Source organism: Kogia breviceps, chromosome 2, assembly GCF_026419965.1.
Source record: "Kogia breviceps isolate mKogBre1 chromosome 2, mKogBre1 haplotype 1, whole genome shotgun sequence".
In the NCBI taxonomy this organism is placed as follows: Eukaryota; Metazoa; Chordata; class Mammalia; order Artiodactyla; family Physeteridae; genus Kogia; species Kogia breviceps.
Window position 1 is genome coordinate 130,155,421 of NC_081311.1, and position 18,566 is coordinate 130,173,986.

General features: G+C 39.4%; 1 protein-coding gene across 3 annotated transcripts in view; it reads right to left on the reverse strand.

Moving 5' to 3' along the window:
• Positions 1 to 18,566, reverse strand: part of LOC131751492 (CD302 antigen) — a 131,302-nt gene that overhangs the window by 14,389 nt on the left and 98,347 nt on the right. Inside the window, exons 1-2 of one of the 3 annotated variants that reach the window (XM_059055355.2) lie at positions 13,884 to 14,006; positions 196 to 306 (exon numbers count right to left, since the gene is read on the reverse strand). In XM_059055355.2, coding sequence (XP_058911338.1) covers positions 196 to 306; positions 13,884 to 13,950 — 178 coding nt within the window. In that variant the 5' untranslated portion in view covers positions 13,951 to 14,006. Of the gene's footprint in view, positions 1 to 195; positions 307 to 13,883; positions 14,007 to 18,566 lie in introns of those variants that run through there. The other 2 variants (XM_067026154.1, XM_059055351.2) reach the window with 2 other exon arrangements.

Consider the following 18,566-nt stretch of genomic DNA (forward strand, 5'->3'; position numbering starts at 1 on the left):
CCATGGCTCACGGGCCCAGCCGCTCTGCGGCATGTGGGATCTTCCCGGACCGGGGCACGGACCCATGTCCCCTACATCGACAGGCGGACCCTAAACCACTGCGCCACCAGGGATGCCGACAAAACTATATTTTAAGGAAATTAGTGAACACTCTTTACTGATCTGTGAAAAAACAAAATAGAAAAAGCTCCTTACCATGGTCAGTACACTGATTTCTGACATCCTCTATGCTTTCTACTTTGATGGCTTCTTGAAGAAAAATGTAACAACTGTCTTGGAACTGAACCCAGGTGGATGAAGGGCAGTCTATGTGGAAAAAGAGATAAGCTATTAAATAGCTTTAATTTCGTGAATTCCTAAAGATAAAAGATATTAGATATTAAATTTTCACAGAAAAAAAAAGAATGGCAATTTCCCTTGTTAATTTAGCCATAGGCACTTGGTCTTTGTTAAAATAAATTGACTAGTGTGATAGGAATTTATTTTTCACCATTGTATATGTGGGAAAAGGAAAATGTGGCACTGATTCCCTTCTGATTTGACAGAGCAAAGTTACAAGTCTTTAGGTGTTTAGTAGTTCAGACATGTAAATTATAGCAATATTACATATGCTAATAACCAAGGCAATAAACTATCAAGGAAGACAACCAATCAGAATTACAAGTTTTCTTTCAAGGTTTTCTTTGCAGTATATAGTAACAATTCAATTTCAAAAGTCTTAAGAGTCTTACAAGATCTTTTTGTTCAAAATATACTTTCAAGAACAGAGAAGAAAAGAAGTTGCTAGATTATGAATATTCAGACAAGTTTTCCTATTGCACAAGAAAACAAGATTGATGTTTTTATGAATGTTTTAATTTAAAACTTCACCAAAGCAGATTCTTTGAACTAGTTTTATGAAACAGAACCATACTCCTTCCTCTATTGCTGTAGAGGGTCATCTCCTTCATCTCTATCTTTTGGTGTTATTCATTATAAAGATGTGTATTTTTCAGCCTTGGCTGTGGAATTTCACGAGTTAGCATTAGAAGCAAAAGTAGGCCTGTTAAGACCTTGATTTCACTGGCCAGAATGGAGAAAGGATGTGAAGATTTTATTGAATTCCAGTGAATAAAGGAACACTAAGGCATTAACCTTCCATATTCTCTTAGGTCTGTATAGGGAAAATCACTTTTTACCTGGTTTTATTTTTGTGGGATCTCAGTTCCTTGACCAGGGATTGAACCCAGACCACACCAATGAAGTCACCAAATCCTAGCCACTAGACCTAGCGCCAGGGAACTCCCTGAATTACAATTTTTATATAAACAAGTAGAAGAATGGCTTACTACAAAGATCAGAATTGAACAATCAGCTATATGAGTCTAAATTCAACAACCTCCATTTCACTAAGCTCAGAATATGGCAGAGCCCATTCGTTGTCTCCAGTACTTGACCTCAGATTCTTATACAGCACAGACAACAGGCCACCAAGCTACACTATCTCCCAGTCTTCTGGTGGCTTCTGGATAATGAAGTGTAAGCAGAAGTGAAATGTGCAAAAATATGCCTTTAAAAGGAAAGAGTGTGCTCACTGGACCACATTTCCTCTTTCCTACTGGCTAAAATGTAGCTAGCTATCTTCAATCAGTCATGTAAACAATGGAAACAGCCTAGGAATAACAGCAACAAGATAAAAGGATCCTAAGTGAAGCCAACATATCACACTCAGGTTGTAAAGAGAGAAAATAAACTTCGATCTTGTTAAGCCATTGTTAATTCAGGTCATCGTTATAGCAGTTGAATCAATAACCTAATTAATACAATGGGCTACTTAAAATTATCTCAATTTGTGAGTCATGAGTTTTTCTCTGGCCTCATACTGCTACATTTAGTCATTAAACCATCCAAGATGTACTAGCGTGAGGGTAGGCATCCCAAGATACAATTTATTTTGTATATAGGTTCTTTTTTTTTTTTTCCTTCCTGCTGTTTATAAATTCTTGTCTTACACGTGTGACTACCTTGGCTTGAACTCCGGTAGGAATCTAGAACTTTCCCATTATGGTGGCTTAAAGTTGGATAGGGATGTTTTAACAACAAGCACTTTGCTTTGGGAAACTGCTCACAATAAACCATTAATTTTTAAAAATCTCGCTATAAAAATATATCTGCAGTATGATTCTAATGTTTAAAAAGCAAGGAAGTCTAAAATATCATGTATCACTTATACGTGGAGTCTAAAAAAAGGGTACAAATGAACTTATCTACACAACAAAGAGTTACAGATATAGAAAATAAACTTACGGTTACCAGGGGGTAATGGGGGGGAGGGATAAATTGGAAGATTGGGATTGATATACATATACACTACTATATATAAAACAGATAACTAATAAGGACCTACTGTATAACACAGGGAACTCTACTCAATACTCTGTAATGGCCTATATGGGAAAAGAATCAAAAAAAGAGTGGATATATGTATAACTGATTCTCTTTGCTGTACACCTGAAACTAACATAATTAACAAACTAACAACATTGTAAATCAACTATACTCCAATAAAAATAAAAAAAAAATAAACTAAAATTAAATTAAATTTTTAGGAAGCAAGGAAGTCTAGAAGAGTTCAGGAATTGGAAAGGCATTTTGTAGGAAGAAGGCTCAGGAAGGGCCTGAAAACAAGGTGCTTGGTTGAAAGTCTGTATGTGGAGCAGACCGTTATTTCCTCTTCCTGAGAAGCAGTACTCAGCCATCTCGGTTTCTCCGTACACCTCTGCTGCCTTCTTTGAAAGTCTGGCCCTTACTCAGAAGAAAAGACTTTTATTCCTCCGTTTGCACTTCCAGACCATCAAACATTACTCACTGCTCATCCTTTGAGATTCAGGCCATCTATCTACACCACTTTCTCTAAGACAACACCACTGTAATGTATTTTAACTTCCGCTTGTAATTTCATCACATAGTTCTTTCTCTTTGAAACCACCATCCAATGGCCATGTAAAGTAGCAGAAGGAACACAACTTTGAAGTCAGACAGACCTGTATTTTTATCTTGGTGGTGAGACCTTGGACAACTTATTTCCTGTGTTTCCCCAGGCAAAAAGGGATAACACTCTCATTGGATTGTTGTTGTGAACATTAAGAAGCAACAAAACTGCACAGCATGGTGCCTAGTACAAGGAAGGTGCTCAAAATATTGTAGCTTTTATTAACTCTACCATCCTCAGCACCTTTCTCTAGAGACAGTGACCTCTCTGAAAACAGGGGCTGAGCCTATTTTTGAATCCCCAACACCTCAGATAGCTCCTTGGACTATAATAGGGACCAAAATAGTTTGCTCAGTGAATGAATGAATCCTATCTCCTCTACATCCTTAAATGGCTTAATTTATCATCCCTTCAGCATCCTCAAAACACTCCCTTTGCAGTGTATTCATGTTTTCCTTTTAGAAGCATGCTGTTTCTTATACCCTGGAATAGAACTGGATTGACCTTGCTGCCAATTCTAACACCGTTACTGATACAGTTGGTCCTCGGTAACTGTGGATGTGGAACCCTTGGATACAGAGGACTGACTGTACTACGCCACTTTATATAAGGTACTTGAGCATCCTCGGATTTTGATATCCACAGAGGGTCCTGGTACCAGTCCCCTGCAGATACCGAGAGACTGTACTTTTTAAAAATTAAACTTTTTATTGAAATACAATATACAATGTGCAAATCATACATACCCATCTTGGTGAATCTGCATAGAATGAACATACCCATGTAATCATTGGTGAGATGAAGAAACAGACCATTAACCAAACCCGTTTGGTCCACTCACTTCCAAAGGTAATCACGCCTAACTTCTAACACCACAGATTAGTTCTGTCTGTTTTTGAACTCTATAGTAATGAACACATACAGTATGTACTCTTTTGTGTCTGGCTTCTTTTGATAAACATTACTTTTATGAGATTTATTTATGTTGTAGCATGTAGCTGTAGGTTCTCATAGAGTATGAGAAGCATATTCTCATATATATGATCTCATATTCTCATATAGGTTCTCATATATATACAATACTGTAGTATATAGTATTGTATGAATTTATTCATTCTGTTGATGAATGTTTGGGTAGTTTCTAGTTCGTGGCCATGACAATATATGATGCTATAAATATCCTCTGCACACGTTTTGGTGCACATATGCATGCATTCTTGTGGGTATATTTCTAGAAGGAGATTGCTGAGCCATAGAGTGTACATGTGTCCAGCTCTGGCAGATACTGCCAAACACTTTTCCAAAGTGGTTATAATCCTTTTAAACAAGTAGGTTTAAAAAAAAAAAAGTTTGATAATCTTTGTTTTTTGAGTATTTCCATTAATATTTAACATAGTTATCAATGTATCTGAGTTTATATCTACCATCTTACTATTCATTTTCTATTTGTCCTACCTGTTTTATGTTCTTTTTTTCCCTTTGTTGTCTTCTTTTTGGATTATTAAACAATTTTATATTCCATTTTTCTTTTAGCTTATTAATTACATTCTTTAATTTTATTTCTATAGTGGGTGCGCTGAAAATTACAGCATGCAACCTTGATTTATTAGTACCTAAAATAAATTAGTACTTTTACCATTTCCTAGACAACACTAGGATCTTACAGTAATTTAACTTCTCTTCCTTTGTGTTATTGTTGTATTACTATTTTGCATGGTCAATGTTCATTTAGTTTTAAACACATATTTATCTTCTCTGTTGCTTTTCATTCCTTCTGACATTTCTGTATTACTAATTGTAATAATTTTGTTTGCCTGAATAAACCCCTTTAACGGTAGGTCTACTACAAATTCCCTCAATTCTTGATTTTCTGTAAATGTCTTTATACTGCCTTCCTGTTTGAAGGATATTTTTGCAAATACAAAATTCTAGAATGGCAGCTTATCTTTCATTGAAGAGGTATATAATTTTACTGTTTTGGCTCCCATCATTCCTATTGAGAAATCAGGTATTAGTCTGATTGTTACTCTTTGATGGCTGCTTTCAAGATTTTCTTTGTCGTCTTTGGTTTTTAGTAGTTTGACAGTGGTATGCCTAGTATTTTTTTTAATCCTGGTAATAATGTAATGCAATTATTGAATCTGTGGGTTTATTTTCACTGTTCACTTTTGGAAAGTTCTTGGCCATCATCACTTCAAATAATGCTTTTCCATTTTCTTTCTCCTCCCTTTCTGGGACTCAAAATACATATATGTTAGATTTCTCACCATGTCCAATATGTTCACTTTGTTCTTTTCTATTTTTAATACTTTTGGCTTTCCATATCATAATCTTGTTCTTTCTGGTTTACTAATCTACTCTTCAGTTTTAACAAATCTGCTATTAAACCCATCTACTGAGTTCATAATGTCAGCTATTTTTCAGTTATAGAATTTCAGCTTATTTGTATTTTTATAGATTCTGAGTCTGGTGAAATTCTCAATCTTATAAACATTCTCGAACTTATTACGATTATTTTATTTTTTATTTCTTTAATTTTTATTTTATTATTTATTTGATTGCACAGGCAGGGTCCTTAGTTGCAGCACATGGGCTCCTTAGTTGTGGCTCATGGGCTCCTTAGTTGCAGCTCGCTGGCTCCTTAGTTGCAGCATGCATGTGGGATCTAGTTCCCTGACCAGGAATTGAACCCGGGCCGCCTGCATTGGGAGCGTGTAGTCTTAACCACTGCACCACCAGGGCAGTCCCTATTACGATTATTTTAAAGTTCATTTTTGAAAACTCTAATTTCTGGGTCACCTGTTGGTCTGTTTTTATTTTCCCCACTTTGGCCTGTTTCTTATTATGCCTGGTAGTTTTTGGTTTTTTTGTTTTGTTTTTTAAATCAAATACCAGATACTGTGCAGGAAAAATTGCACAGTATCTGGTATTTAATATTTAAAATTAAAAAAATTGCAGAGTTTCTAGAGGATGTCATTCTCCCCTAGAAAGGATTCTGGTAGGCATTTGGAGTATTGAAGATTATCTTAATACAATCAAGGGTGGAGTCCACCTGAGGGTGATGTTACAGCCTTTGTGAGGCCCAATATCCATGGATTCCAACTGAAAGCCTGGATATTAGCTAAAGTCCCTCCTCTTTGGCAAGTTAAAACTCAAATTTTTGTCTCCTTAACATCATGAGAATGCCAAAAACTCTGCTCTGCTTTTAGCTGCTTAAAGTTTGGGCAACTCTCCTAAAGGGAAAAGTAGTGCACAGAATATTGGGCTCCATCAACGAGTTGCCTTAGCAGCTCTCTGATGCCTGCAAAAACCATTATTATGGAATTTTATTTAGATTTTCCAGTTGTTCTTAGTGGGAGCGTTAGTATCCCACTCCACTATAGCCAGAAGCAGAATTCCCTCTTTCACACTTTTAAGCAACTTATCGATAAGTGCAACCATCATCCATCCAACAATCGTTTGCTGAGCAACTCCCACGAGTCAGATACAATGGTCAGTGCTAAGGGGTAAGGATAAAAGGATTTAAGGAGAATGGGTCCTACACTTGAAGTGCTCAGTCTGATAGGAGAGTCAGACACATATAAATAACAAAGGTGTGAGAGGTTAAATACTATAAGACTATATAGATGAAAAAGTAATAACTTGTAGAGTAAGGAACCGTTTCAAAAAGGAGACAATATTTGAACTGCAATTCGCAGGACAAATGAGTTTACCATGTGGAAAAGGAAAAAGAAAAAGAAATCCCAGGCAGAGGGAACACCATAAAAAGCACAGTGACAAGTACCTAGTAAGGAGTCAAATATTTGTTGAATGGGTGAACTAAGCAGGTCTCTCCCTCCCCACACTCCTCCCACCAGATGTTTTATGTATTAAGATGTGATAGAGAAAAGAAAAGCAATCATTTCCAGAATGAAACTCAAATTGAAAGTCACAAGGGCACATATTCTGAATTGCAAACTTTGACTTTTCTTTCTTCTCCTATTTTCTTCTGGTTCCCTTTGTTGCTTTTTCTTTGGCCTTACGGAATTAAAAAAAAAAATGGAAATGGAAACAGACTCCATTACCACATTTAAGGACATCTGAAACACCTTTATAAAGTGAAACACTGCAAGTCTTGAACTATGGGTTAAGAAATGCCCTCTTGTATCATTTCTAGTCAAAACTATACATAGGATTTTGTACTGACAATAAATAACTCAAAAATATAAAAAAATAATTTTTAAAATACTGTTTAAATGGAATAAAGCATGTTTATTAAGTATACAAAAATATAATCAACACCAAGTGAAGTGAAATTTATAAATTATTTCTTTGTATACTTATAGCTCTTAGGCTTTATAATTACAATGAACTCTGATCTCCAAACCATCTATAAAGTATATTCTTTTTTTCAGTAGCAGCTCATGTGTCAATTCTCCATGAAATGTCCAACCCTCACCTTCCCATAACCTCTGATCCCTCTGAACTTCTACTGGACTTTGCACTATACAACATGTAAGAGGCCTTTTCTGTTTATAAAGACTAAAGACTTGTTCAGGTTACCCCAAATAATAGAGATGTTTTGCAAGGATACATGGGGTAATAAGAAATCTGAGGATACTATCCCAGCAAATAGGCCTCCTAGGGTTCTTATATACCAGGTACCCACTAGGTACCCCTACCTAGCTTAGAGTAGTCAGCCTTTGATATAGGAAATTATCCTTATTTTGATTAGTTATGGCTTGGATGGTGAGCATAATATGGAACAAACCATGGCCCTATGCATAAGAACCGTAGGAAGCCATTCTTGGAAAAGGGGCTGTGTTATCCTTTGATGACCAACACACATTCATGTGCACTGATAAATCCTGCTCTTCTGTATGGTAGTTATCTGATACTTACCCTGTTTTCCCAATTGGACTGTTAACTGCATGACAACAGAGATCATATCTTAAACCTAACTTGTACCCCCAATAATAACTATGATAGAGTTTTGTACATAACACAGATAGCCTGCAGAGAAATGGGACAGTGCAGGGTTCTGATTAAGCACATTAAGCTATGGAGAAAAGTCTGGCTCTGACTACATGACCTTGGGTATGTTACTTAACTGTGCTCCAATTTCCCTATTTGTAAAATGGGGATGATAACAGTACCTATCTCAGAGTTGTTGTGAGAAAATTATTTTAGGTGCTAGGGATTCCACAGTGAACAAAAAGGAACAAAAATCCTGCCATCCTGGAGCTTATATTCTAGTTGAGGCAGATACATGAAGGCAGGATAAATAGGTAAAATAATATGTTAGATGGTATTTTATTTAGATAGTACATTAGCAATCTATTGCTATGTAACAAACTAGCAACTTAAAACAATAAAAACCTTTATTATTTCACACAATTTCTCTGCATCAGGAATTCAGAAGCAGCTGCTTAGCTGGGTGATTTTGGCTTGGCATCTCTCATAAAGTTTCAGTCAGCGCTGCATCTATCTGAAAAGTGAACTGGGGCTGGAGGACCAGCCACCAAGTGAGTAGGAGTTGGCTGTGGGTAGGAGCCTCAGTTCCTCACCATGTGGACTTCTCCACAGGGCTGCTCAAGGGTCCTTATGACACGGCAGGTGGCTTCGCTAACAGCAAGTGATTCAAATGAGAACAAGGTAGAAGTGCAATGTCTTTTACAATCCAGCCTTCGGAGCCACTCTCCATTATTTCCACAGTGTCCTGTTGGTTATACAGGATACAGGTCAGCCCTATTCAGTGAAGAGTATGAATACCAGGAGGCAAGAATCTTTGGGGCCATCTTGGAGGCTAGCAACCACAGATAAGAGATGCCAGGTCCTGACTGTAGGGTGGCGGCTGGGGTTGAAGTTGTAGAAAGGTGTCCAAGGAAGACGTCATTCTAAAGGTGACATATACAAAAAGAGATCTGAAGGAGCTGAAGGAAAAGAGCCAAGTGCTTATCTAGGTCATACAGGCCTCTGAGATGGGAATGAGTGTGATGATAATGATAACTGACGAAGCCCCTTTTTGAGTAATTCAATAAGCAATATGTGATAAGACAAGAAAAAGCCCCCAAACCCAAAAATAAAAACAAAAAGCTATAGGCAGAAAAGCAGAAAACAAACTGTTAACTTCATATCCTTACAACTTTCAACTGTCTTTTCCTTAGGCTCGTTTCAGCATTAGCAATTAACTCCAGTTAATGTAGCACTGAACCCTTCTTCTCATGCTACCAGTCAGAGTGTGTGCCCAGAAACAAGCTTTAAGCACTACTCAAGACATATATTTTTACTTTGGGAGAAGAGTGTTCCAACAGAGGCTGATACCTCTTGTGAGGGAACTGAGGTCCACGCACTTCATGAGCAGAAAGGCTAAACTAAGTCTTTTTCAATGCTAAGTATCTTTGCTATAATCCTGTTACAATGAAAAACCTGTCTTCCCAAAATATTGCCATAAGTTTTCAATTACGGGTTCTGTAATGTTTTCTAGAAAATATATTTCAAGAAACATCCTTGGGTCAAAAAAAGAAAAAAAAAATCCTGCCCACAATGCTCTCTCCAAAGTGCTTTTCTGTTACTCTTGCTTCTTCACAGCTGCTGAAAGATAGGTTGTTATTAATAATGCACCTAAATGACTCTTCATGGGTTGTATAATTTTATAATTCTATTGATTTAATATTTACAGAAATTTAGGAGCCTGATGAAAATTTTAAAAGCTTGTACTTAACTCCAAAAGTTTCCAAATAGATCCTCTGCTTAAAATTATCATGTGCTAAAAGACTAAAATGGCAGAGCCACAAGAATGTTGTGCATTACCAGTCAGCTCTAATGGAACTCTCTGTTCCCTTGTAATTAATTTTTTTAAAGAACCAGGCACAGCATAAGAGGAAGTGATCCTTGGGACAGACTTGTTCTGAATGTTAACAAAGGAGGCAAGATTGTACTTTTTTTTCCTTGTCAATAATAAGACCTTTGCCCCTCTCCTATTAGATATGAGTCAGTCACTTACCTTCCACAAGGGCAGAGGAAGAGGAAGAAAGAGGCGCTGGTTATTACCTTTATTAAGTATGGAGGAGGACATGGTATTCCAGGTCCCTGATAACATGGAGGGCCTGGGCTGCAAGATATCCCTGAATTGTAAGGAAATTCAGCCACTCTGACACTCAGTCCCCTCTCTACGCTACCCAACCTAGCTTCCAAGATGTCCACCCCCATCTTCTCCCTTCACGTCCCTTCTCAGAATAGCTGTCATGACTTTTATTCATAGAATGAGGGTGCCAGTGTTTCTCTGCACCTTTCTTACTGGGCAACACTGGTCCATTTTCTTATAGATGCAATCTCAAGATTTGTCCTCAAAATCTAAAATAATCTTAAATATTTGATATGTATAATAAAAAATTGTGGATTTTTGCAAAACTAATTTTCAGCACGTAAGCACATTTCTAAAAGCTTCTCAACAATGAAAGAAGTCCTGAAATAATACCTAATTACTATTTCACTTTTTCATTGGAAGGCAAATAAACACTAACATTTCAAAATTTACAATCTGAAATAATTTCCCCTGAAACATCACTGTGCCATTCACAAGGGCCAGAAAAAGTCACATCAATAGATTAAGGTGACTTAATGCTTTGAATTCAATTATGAGATGAATTCATGGGCAGAAGTAAAAATAATTTGAAGGAAATTGCAATCCCATTAATGCCCCCTACTTCTTAAATCATTTATCTAAATTTTTTTATCATTTCATTATAAATTAGAATAAAGTACAGAGACACTTTTCAAAACAAAACAAAACAAAAAATCCACAAGATAGTAAAGTTTCTGCTGTTATGGAGCTCCCTTGGTAAGGGGAGCGAAAAGCAAGAAGACAGTGAAGAAACGAGATTCATTCTGAGAGAATTCAGTGCTCTGAAGAAGAGAAAACACGGGGATGTGATAGAGAAGGTGGCATACGAACAGAGCTTTGAACGATATGGGAGGGGGCAGCCATGCCAAGGACTGGGGAAGGGGAGGGGGGTCTGGGCAGAAGAGCCAGGAGGTGGCTGAGTCCCCAGAGGTCAGTGTGGATAAACAGAGTGAACAGCAGGAAGGGCGGTAAGAGGTGGTGTCAGGGAAGGAGGCAGAGTATTGTAGGCTATGGCAACTCAAAGTGAGTAACGACGCATTGACCACAGAATGGGGTTTCCTCTAACACGCTTGTGTTCACTTATATTCTCACTACCCACAGGAAACCACTGACCCAGGAAACAGATACTGATCATGTACTATGTACAAAAAGTGCCATTACAGAAGAACTTTTTAAAAGGGATGCCACAGAACCTTACTCAGGTATTTTTAGTTCATTGTGATTTTTCAAGGTAATACCTAAGAACACAAGATCATTTATACTAATAAACTCCAAAATAACAGAGAACAATAACAATATTTTCCATTTCAATATTACATTTATACTTTATGCAACACCCTAGGAGCTTTTCTGTTAAGACCTTGCCATTCAGCAAATTCCATGAGAACCCTGAAAAGCTCTTTCTTTACTTAGTTCTAAGCCAAATGTGATTCCTGATCTTGTCTGGACAGATTTGTGAAGTATGATGATAAAACACATAGTTTTTCAGCCCTGTGTTATCAACATGTATGGGAATGTGCTCAGTAACCATACACATCAACAGACATAAAGTGGCACTCGTGACATAATTTTCTAGTTGCAGTAATTACCCTTCACTTCGTATGAAGAGAACAAAGGAAAACCAAGATTCACCATGCCTGGAATAGGTGCTAGACATGGAGTTCTCACTGAATGCTCACTACAGCCCTATGGGTATTATCTCCATTTTACTGAAGTGTAATGTGTTGCACAATTCGATCAAGGCCACAGAGTCCGTACCTAATTCCAAAGCTCATGCTCCTTCTAAATTAATCCTCCAAACCTCCTGAGAGAAGCTGATTAATTAATAGCAATCATTTATTCGACAGGCACTTCTTCAGCTCTTGAAAAGTCTATTTAACCATACTGGACTTATAAAAGGAAAAAGAACAAAACTTTCCAAAGATAGTTTTGAGACAGGCTGGGACCTGGGACCTTTTGCTGCAATGCTTGCACCTGGACAAACGTCTCCCCCAGCAACAGAATGCAAAGAAACTATAAGAGACTAAAAATAACTGCACGCATGCACAGTTGGGGCAAATTATGAGCAACAAGATACAAAAAGATCAAAACCCAACTGCCGCTTCTGAGCTGCCAGGAGCAGAGGCAGGGTACTGCGGCATGATCCCTGCACACAGCACCACCAAGGGGGTGGGCAGCCCACCTAAGCAACCTCTCCAGCCACCCATGTCAGCCCCTACCTGCAACCCCACTTAGGGGATCAGCTCGCCCCTGCTTAGGGAGCAAGCAAGGGCGCTTGTTACTTGTTCTCACTCCCTCACGCTGCAGCACGAGTCCCTAATAAAGCCTCGCCTGAATTCCTCATCTGGCTTCGTCAATTTCTATTAAGGAGCCCAAGAGCCCAGGTGTCTTCCATTGCTGATCAAAACAGCTTCTCTTAAGAAGAGAGATACCACACAATCTAGAAACGGACTTTTAAAAAATCTGACAAGAAAAGTATTTGTTTTACTGAGCCTGACATATGAAGGCGCGGCAACCCAGAGGGTGGCTTAAATGGGCGTTTAGATGTTACTGGCAAACATAAGGAGGGCGTGCATAAGGAGGGATTCACAGAATCTCTAGTCCAGCCTTGTTTTGGACAAAACGAATGTGCTCAGTCTCAACAGTGTGAAACTCTTGTTTCTGCTCCTCCGTAGGCAGCAGATGGCATAACTGGTCATAAATGCTGGTCGACAAAAGGTGTCAGGATAGGAGCTTTGAGTTTGTAAAAAAAAAAAAAAAAAAGGCAACTTCTGAGCTGCTTACTCTACTGCTGCCTCCAATACTGAGATCCTTTAATATATTCCCGCCTGTCAGCAGGCTTCCAGCAGGAATTTATAAAATGGCAGTGAAATTCACGGTGGTGGTGGGGAAAGCCAAACTCTTGTATAATCATTTTATTCAAACCCACGCAAGTACTCACTTAGCTCTTGTTTATTTTGCTCCTTAATTCCTGGAATTGTTCAATCAATAGTGATTTTGGATGGAAGTCTTTCCCCAGAGTTTCCCCCATCAACATTTTTGACATGTTTGCAAGAGAAACTTGTTTTAAAAAACACAAAACATTCAAGAGAATTGTCCATTTTCCTCACGATTCATTTTGGAAATGACTGACTAATCAAGAGTAATTTTTCAGATGTCACTTGCACAACAGCAGACTGGACTTACAGATTTTTAAATCGCACGACTTAAGTGGAATCCAGGCCTCGCCTGTTCTCGTCCCACTTCCATTCAGGGTGATTTGGCTGAACTGTTTTCCTGTTTCGACAACTTGAACACCAACCAACTGGACAAACAACGCCGAGAGCAAAAGAGGGCCAGCTTCCTCCCACCCCCCGCCCCCGCCGCTCACGAGCTGGGGACATCTCCGCAGCCAACTTCCCCACTTCTCCTTTCAGCCTCCAATGGCCCTGAAACTATGTTCGTCCCGGGGCTCGAAGTCCCTCCACTCTCCTGTCAATTAGCGCCGTTTGGGACCCCTGCCCGCGAGTGGGGTCTGCGCCGAGGATGTGGACGCGGCGGGAGACGAAGGGCGCTCTTGGGTCCCCGGCGACCCCCCTCCCCGGGGGCGCTCTCGGAAACCACCGAACGCGGAAGAGCGGGGGGTGACCAGACGCCAGGGCGCACGGGGGCGCGCGGGGTGGGCGTGCAGGGGAGCGCGTCATGCCCGTCGAGTTGCAGCCCTCGGCCGCGGAGGGGGTGGAGGGTCTCCGCTGGGCGGCGGGAAGGCGGTCGCTCCGGGACCGGGCTCCCAGGCCGAGGAGGGGGCGCGGCAAGGTGCCAGCTTACCCGCGGCGGCGGCGACTGCGAGGCCCAGCAGCGGCAGCAGGAGAGCGGGCGGCGCGGCGCGGGGCATGACGGCGCTACGAGCCCGGCGCGCGCGCTGCTCGGAAGTGCGGAGCCGCCGCCCGACCCCTCCCACCCGCGGCCCCCAACCGGCCCGCGTGCCCGCCCGCGCTGCCTTCCGGCCGGCGCTCCGGCTCTCCGTGATTTTTAAAACTTTTCATCTAAACCGAAATAAATTCAGCCTCTCAAAAATGTTGCCAAAGTAGTACAAGGAATTTCCGTAACCCTTCAGCCAGCTTCTCTAAATATTAACGTCGTATGTAACTCCAGTACAATGAGTCAAAGCCAGCATATTAACACGGGAGTAATAGTGTGGACTAATCTACAGCCGTTATCACATTTCACCAATTGTCCCTCTGATGTTCTTTTTCTGTTCTAAAATCCAATCCAGGGTCATACACTATAGAGATGTGACGTCTCCTCAGTCTCTTTAATGTGGGACAGTTCCTGTGTCATTGCTTGTCTTTCACCATCGATCTGGATACAAGTTTGAAGAGTACTGGCCAGTCGCTATGTAGAATGTCCTTTAGTTTCAGTTTGTCTAATGTCTCCTCCTGAGGGAGATTAGAACAGGATTCAGGTTATGTTTTTGTTTTTGTTTTTTTGTTGTTTTCTGGCAAGAGTACCAAAGAAGCCATATGCCCAGCCCAGGAGGACCATGTCATTCTGTCTCATCACTGGTGATGTTAACTTTGATCCCTTGGTTAAAGTGGTGCTTGTTCTTTGGACCTAATGGTCAGAAACCTTTTCAAAGGCTCTTCTCTCAGTGGACTGTGGCCCTCAGACAACTCTTCTCTGTCAGCAGCTCCTGGATTAAGGGTCTTTAAACTATGCTTGTACGGCCCTTGAAAGGAACCAACTCTGATGGATACCTTGATGTTGAACTTCTGGCTTCCAGAATTGTGACACAATAAATTTATGTCATTTAAGAAAAAAAAAAAAGGAAACCACCCATACTTGTTACTATATGTATAAACTATGCAACTGTAACTCCACTAGTGAGTGTCTCTGGAACCAGACAATCAAGGCCTGGCAGGCTGCTTGTTTTAAACCCTGACATTGTCTCATGTCATTACCAAAAGAGTGCTTTAAAATCAAGTCTAAACTCTACAAACACAAACAGCTCAATTTTAAAATGTACAAATGAGCTGAACAGACACTTCAACAGAGAAGATACACAGATGGCAAAAAGCATATGAAAACATACAACGTCACATGTCACTAGGGAATTGCAAATTAAAACAAGATACCACTACACACCTATTAAAATGGCTTTTAAAATCCAAAACACTGACAACACAAAATACTGATGAAGATGGAGAGCAAAACGAACTCTCATTCATTGCTGGTGAGAATGCAAAATGGTACAGCCACTTTGGAAGACACTTTGCAGCTTCTCGTAAAACTAAATATACTCTTACCATATGATTCAGTGATCATGCTCCTTGGTATTTATCCAAACAAGCTGAAACCTTACATATTCACAAAATTTTAAAAAATATTTTTATTTATTTTTAGATTTTAATATTTTATTTAAAAATTTTTTTAAATTATTTATTTATTTATGGCTGTGCCAGGTCTTAGTTGTGGCACGCGGATCTTAGTTGCAGCATGCAGACTTCTTAGCTGCGGCATGCGGACTCTTAGTTTTGACCTGCACGTGGGACCAATTCCCTGATCAGGGATCGAACCCAGGCCCCCTGTATTGGGTTACCCACTGGACCACCAGGGAAGTCCCCATCACAAAAATTTATATGTAGATATTTACAGTGGCTTTATTCATAATTGCCAAAACCTGGAAGCAACCCAGATATCTTTCAATAGGTGAATGGATAAATAAACTGTGGTACAGCCAGACAGTGAAATATTATTCAGCACTAAAAAGAAATGCACTATCAGGCCATGAAAAGACATGGAGGAAACTTAAATGCATATTGCTAAGTGAAAGAAGACAATCTGAAAAGTCCACATACCCTGTAATTTCAACTTTATATTTTGGAAAAGGCAAAACTGTGGTATCAGTAAAAGATCAGTGGTTGCCAAGGGTTGGGGGAGGTGGGAAGGGAGGCATGAATAGGTGGAGCACAGAGAACTTTCAGGGCAGTGAAACTGTTCTGTAAGATACTGTAATGGTAGATACATATGTCAAAATCCATAGAATATACAACATAAAGATGAATCCTAATGTAAACTATGGACTTTAGTTAATAATAATGTATCCATACTGGATCATCAGTTTTACCAAATGTCCCACACTAATGCAAGATGCTAATAATAGGGAAACGTGGGGAGAGATAAGGAGGTATATGGGAACTCTCTGTACTTTCTGCTCATTTTTTAACTTAAGACTGCTCAAAAATTAAAGTATATTCTAAAAGATCAAGTCTAACCTTTTCCAATCCTTTCTAACCCTTTCCATTCCTCTAATAGTCCAGTCGGAAATGGAGTGATTGCACCAAGGAAATCTATCTGACCAAAGGGGTCTATAAGGAGAGTCACAGAATGTTAGAGGTGGTAGGGGCCATCTTCATTTACTGATAAGGAAACTGAGGTCCAAAGAAGGGACATCACTTAGCCACAGGCACACAGTGAATGCCAATAAATGAACCAGAGCTGGACTGGTTCTTCTGCTGGACTCTCCCACCCTCTCCAGGTTCAGTCTCTCTTGCCAAAGTATCAATGTCTTGCTCAACTTATTTATTTCCATCATTCTTCTCAGACTGTCAATAATGGGTTTATATACTAAACCCAAATCCAAAGCAAATCCTTCCAAATGTACACAATGTTTATTAAATATGAAAACATCCTGATTCTAGACACTTCTGTCCTGCTAACTACACAAGTAAAATGAACAGCTCTATGCAGTCATGTATTTGGAAAAGTCATCTCCACCCCCCACCTCGGGCACCAAAGCATATTGTATCAATGTGGATTACTTTGAGTGAAAACTAATTGTCAAATAATGGTTAGATTTACAATAAAAGTAGAACCTTAATGAATCAACATCATTTAGGCAAATAACCCATTTCAGCAGTCTTTTATTTTTAAGTCATTTGAACTAAGGGAAGGCATATTTTCCCCCCTGTTAACTCTGATGCATACTTCCTCATTTTTTATGCTAATATGAGAAAACAGACTACTTAGCACATCTGCATGGAATAATACACTATTTCATCAAAATCTCTCACTATGATGTTCTACTTTCCAGTCACACCTCATATCTTTTATTTTTCCTTCCCTTTCACTTCTCTTTGACCTCATTCCAGACTCCAATCCCTTGACTTCGTTTTTCCTGGCCTTTTATTTCTCCCTTCTTCATCCAGCCTGGATACCATACCCTCCCTTGTTTCTCTGTTGCATCCACCTGGCCAACTCTGACTCCTGGGGTCTCTTCCTTTTTCCCCTCTTTTTTAAAATTAAAAGAAATTTTTAAAACTTCCAGCTTTATTGAAATATAATTGACATATAACATTATGTAAATTTAAGGTGCACAGTGTGTTGATGTATATTGCAAAAGGATTACCACCATAGCATTCCATCTTGTCACATAATTACCATTTATTTTTTGTGGTGAGAACATTTAATATCTACTCTCTTAGCAACTTTTAAGTATATTACACAGTATTGTTAACTATAATCACCATGCTGTATATTCCTCAGAACTTATTCATCTTATAACTGGAAGTTTGTACCCTTAAAACACATCCCTCCTTTTCCCCTACTCCCACCCCTGGTAACCACCATTCTGCTCTCTGTTTCTATGAGTTTGGCTCTTTTAGATTCCACATATGAGTGATATCATACATATTTATCTTTCTTTGTCTGACTTACTTCACTTAGTATAATGCCCTCCAGATTCACCAATATTGTTGAAAATGGCAGAATTTCTTTCTTTCTCATGGCTAAATACTCGTGTGTGTGTGTGTGTGTGTGTGTGTGTGTGTGTGACATCTTCTTTATCCATTCATCCATTGATGGATACTTAGGTTGTTTCCATACCTTGGCTATTGTGAATAATGCTGCAATGAACATGGGAGTGCAGTTATCTCTTCAAGATCCTGTTTCCATTTCCTTTGGATATAGACCCAGAAGTGGGATTGCTGGATCACATGGTAGTTCTATTTTTAATTTTTTGAGGATGGGGTGTCTTCTTTCTTCTTCATAGTCTCCTTTCCCTCAATTTTAGTGAAGTAGCTGAGGGCAGGTAGAGGAAATCTATTAATTCTCTTGATGCTTGCCTCTACTAATATATGGCTTTTAATTTCATCTGGGCCCAGTAAGCCTCTTCTGCAATCTTTTTATTTTGTCTTGGTCATTCTCCTCTCTCATTCCCCACATAGAATATTTCAATTTTTAAATTATGCTCTTCAAGCTGAAACCCCATTTGATACTTGTCATTCTTGGCAGAAAACCTCACCTTCTACTCAATAGGAAAATAGGGGCCATCAGGTGTACACAAATATCTTCAAATACTTATCTGTTCTCCCCTTCCCTTTCACACAGGTCTTTCTCTTTTGTCCTCAGAGAGGAATGCATGCTTCATCCCATCCCATCCAAACCTAGTTCCTCTTTATGTGGGTTTAGAACTGCCCCTCTCACCCCCTCTTCTCCAAGATTTTCTTCCAT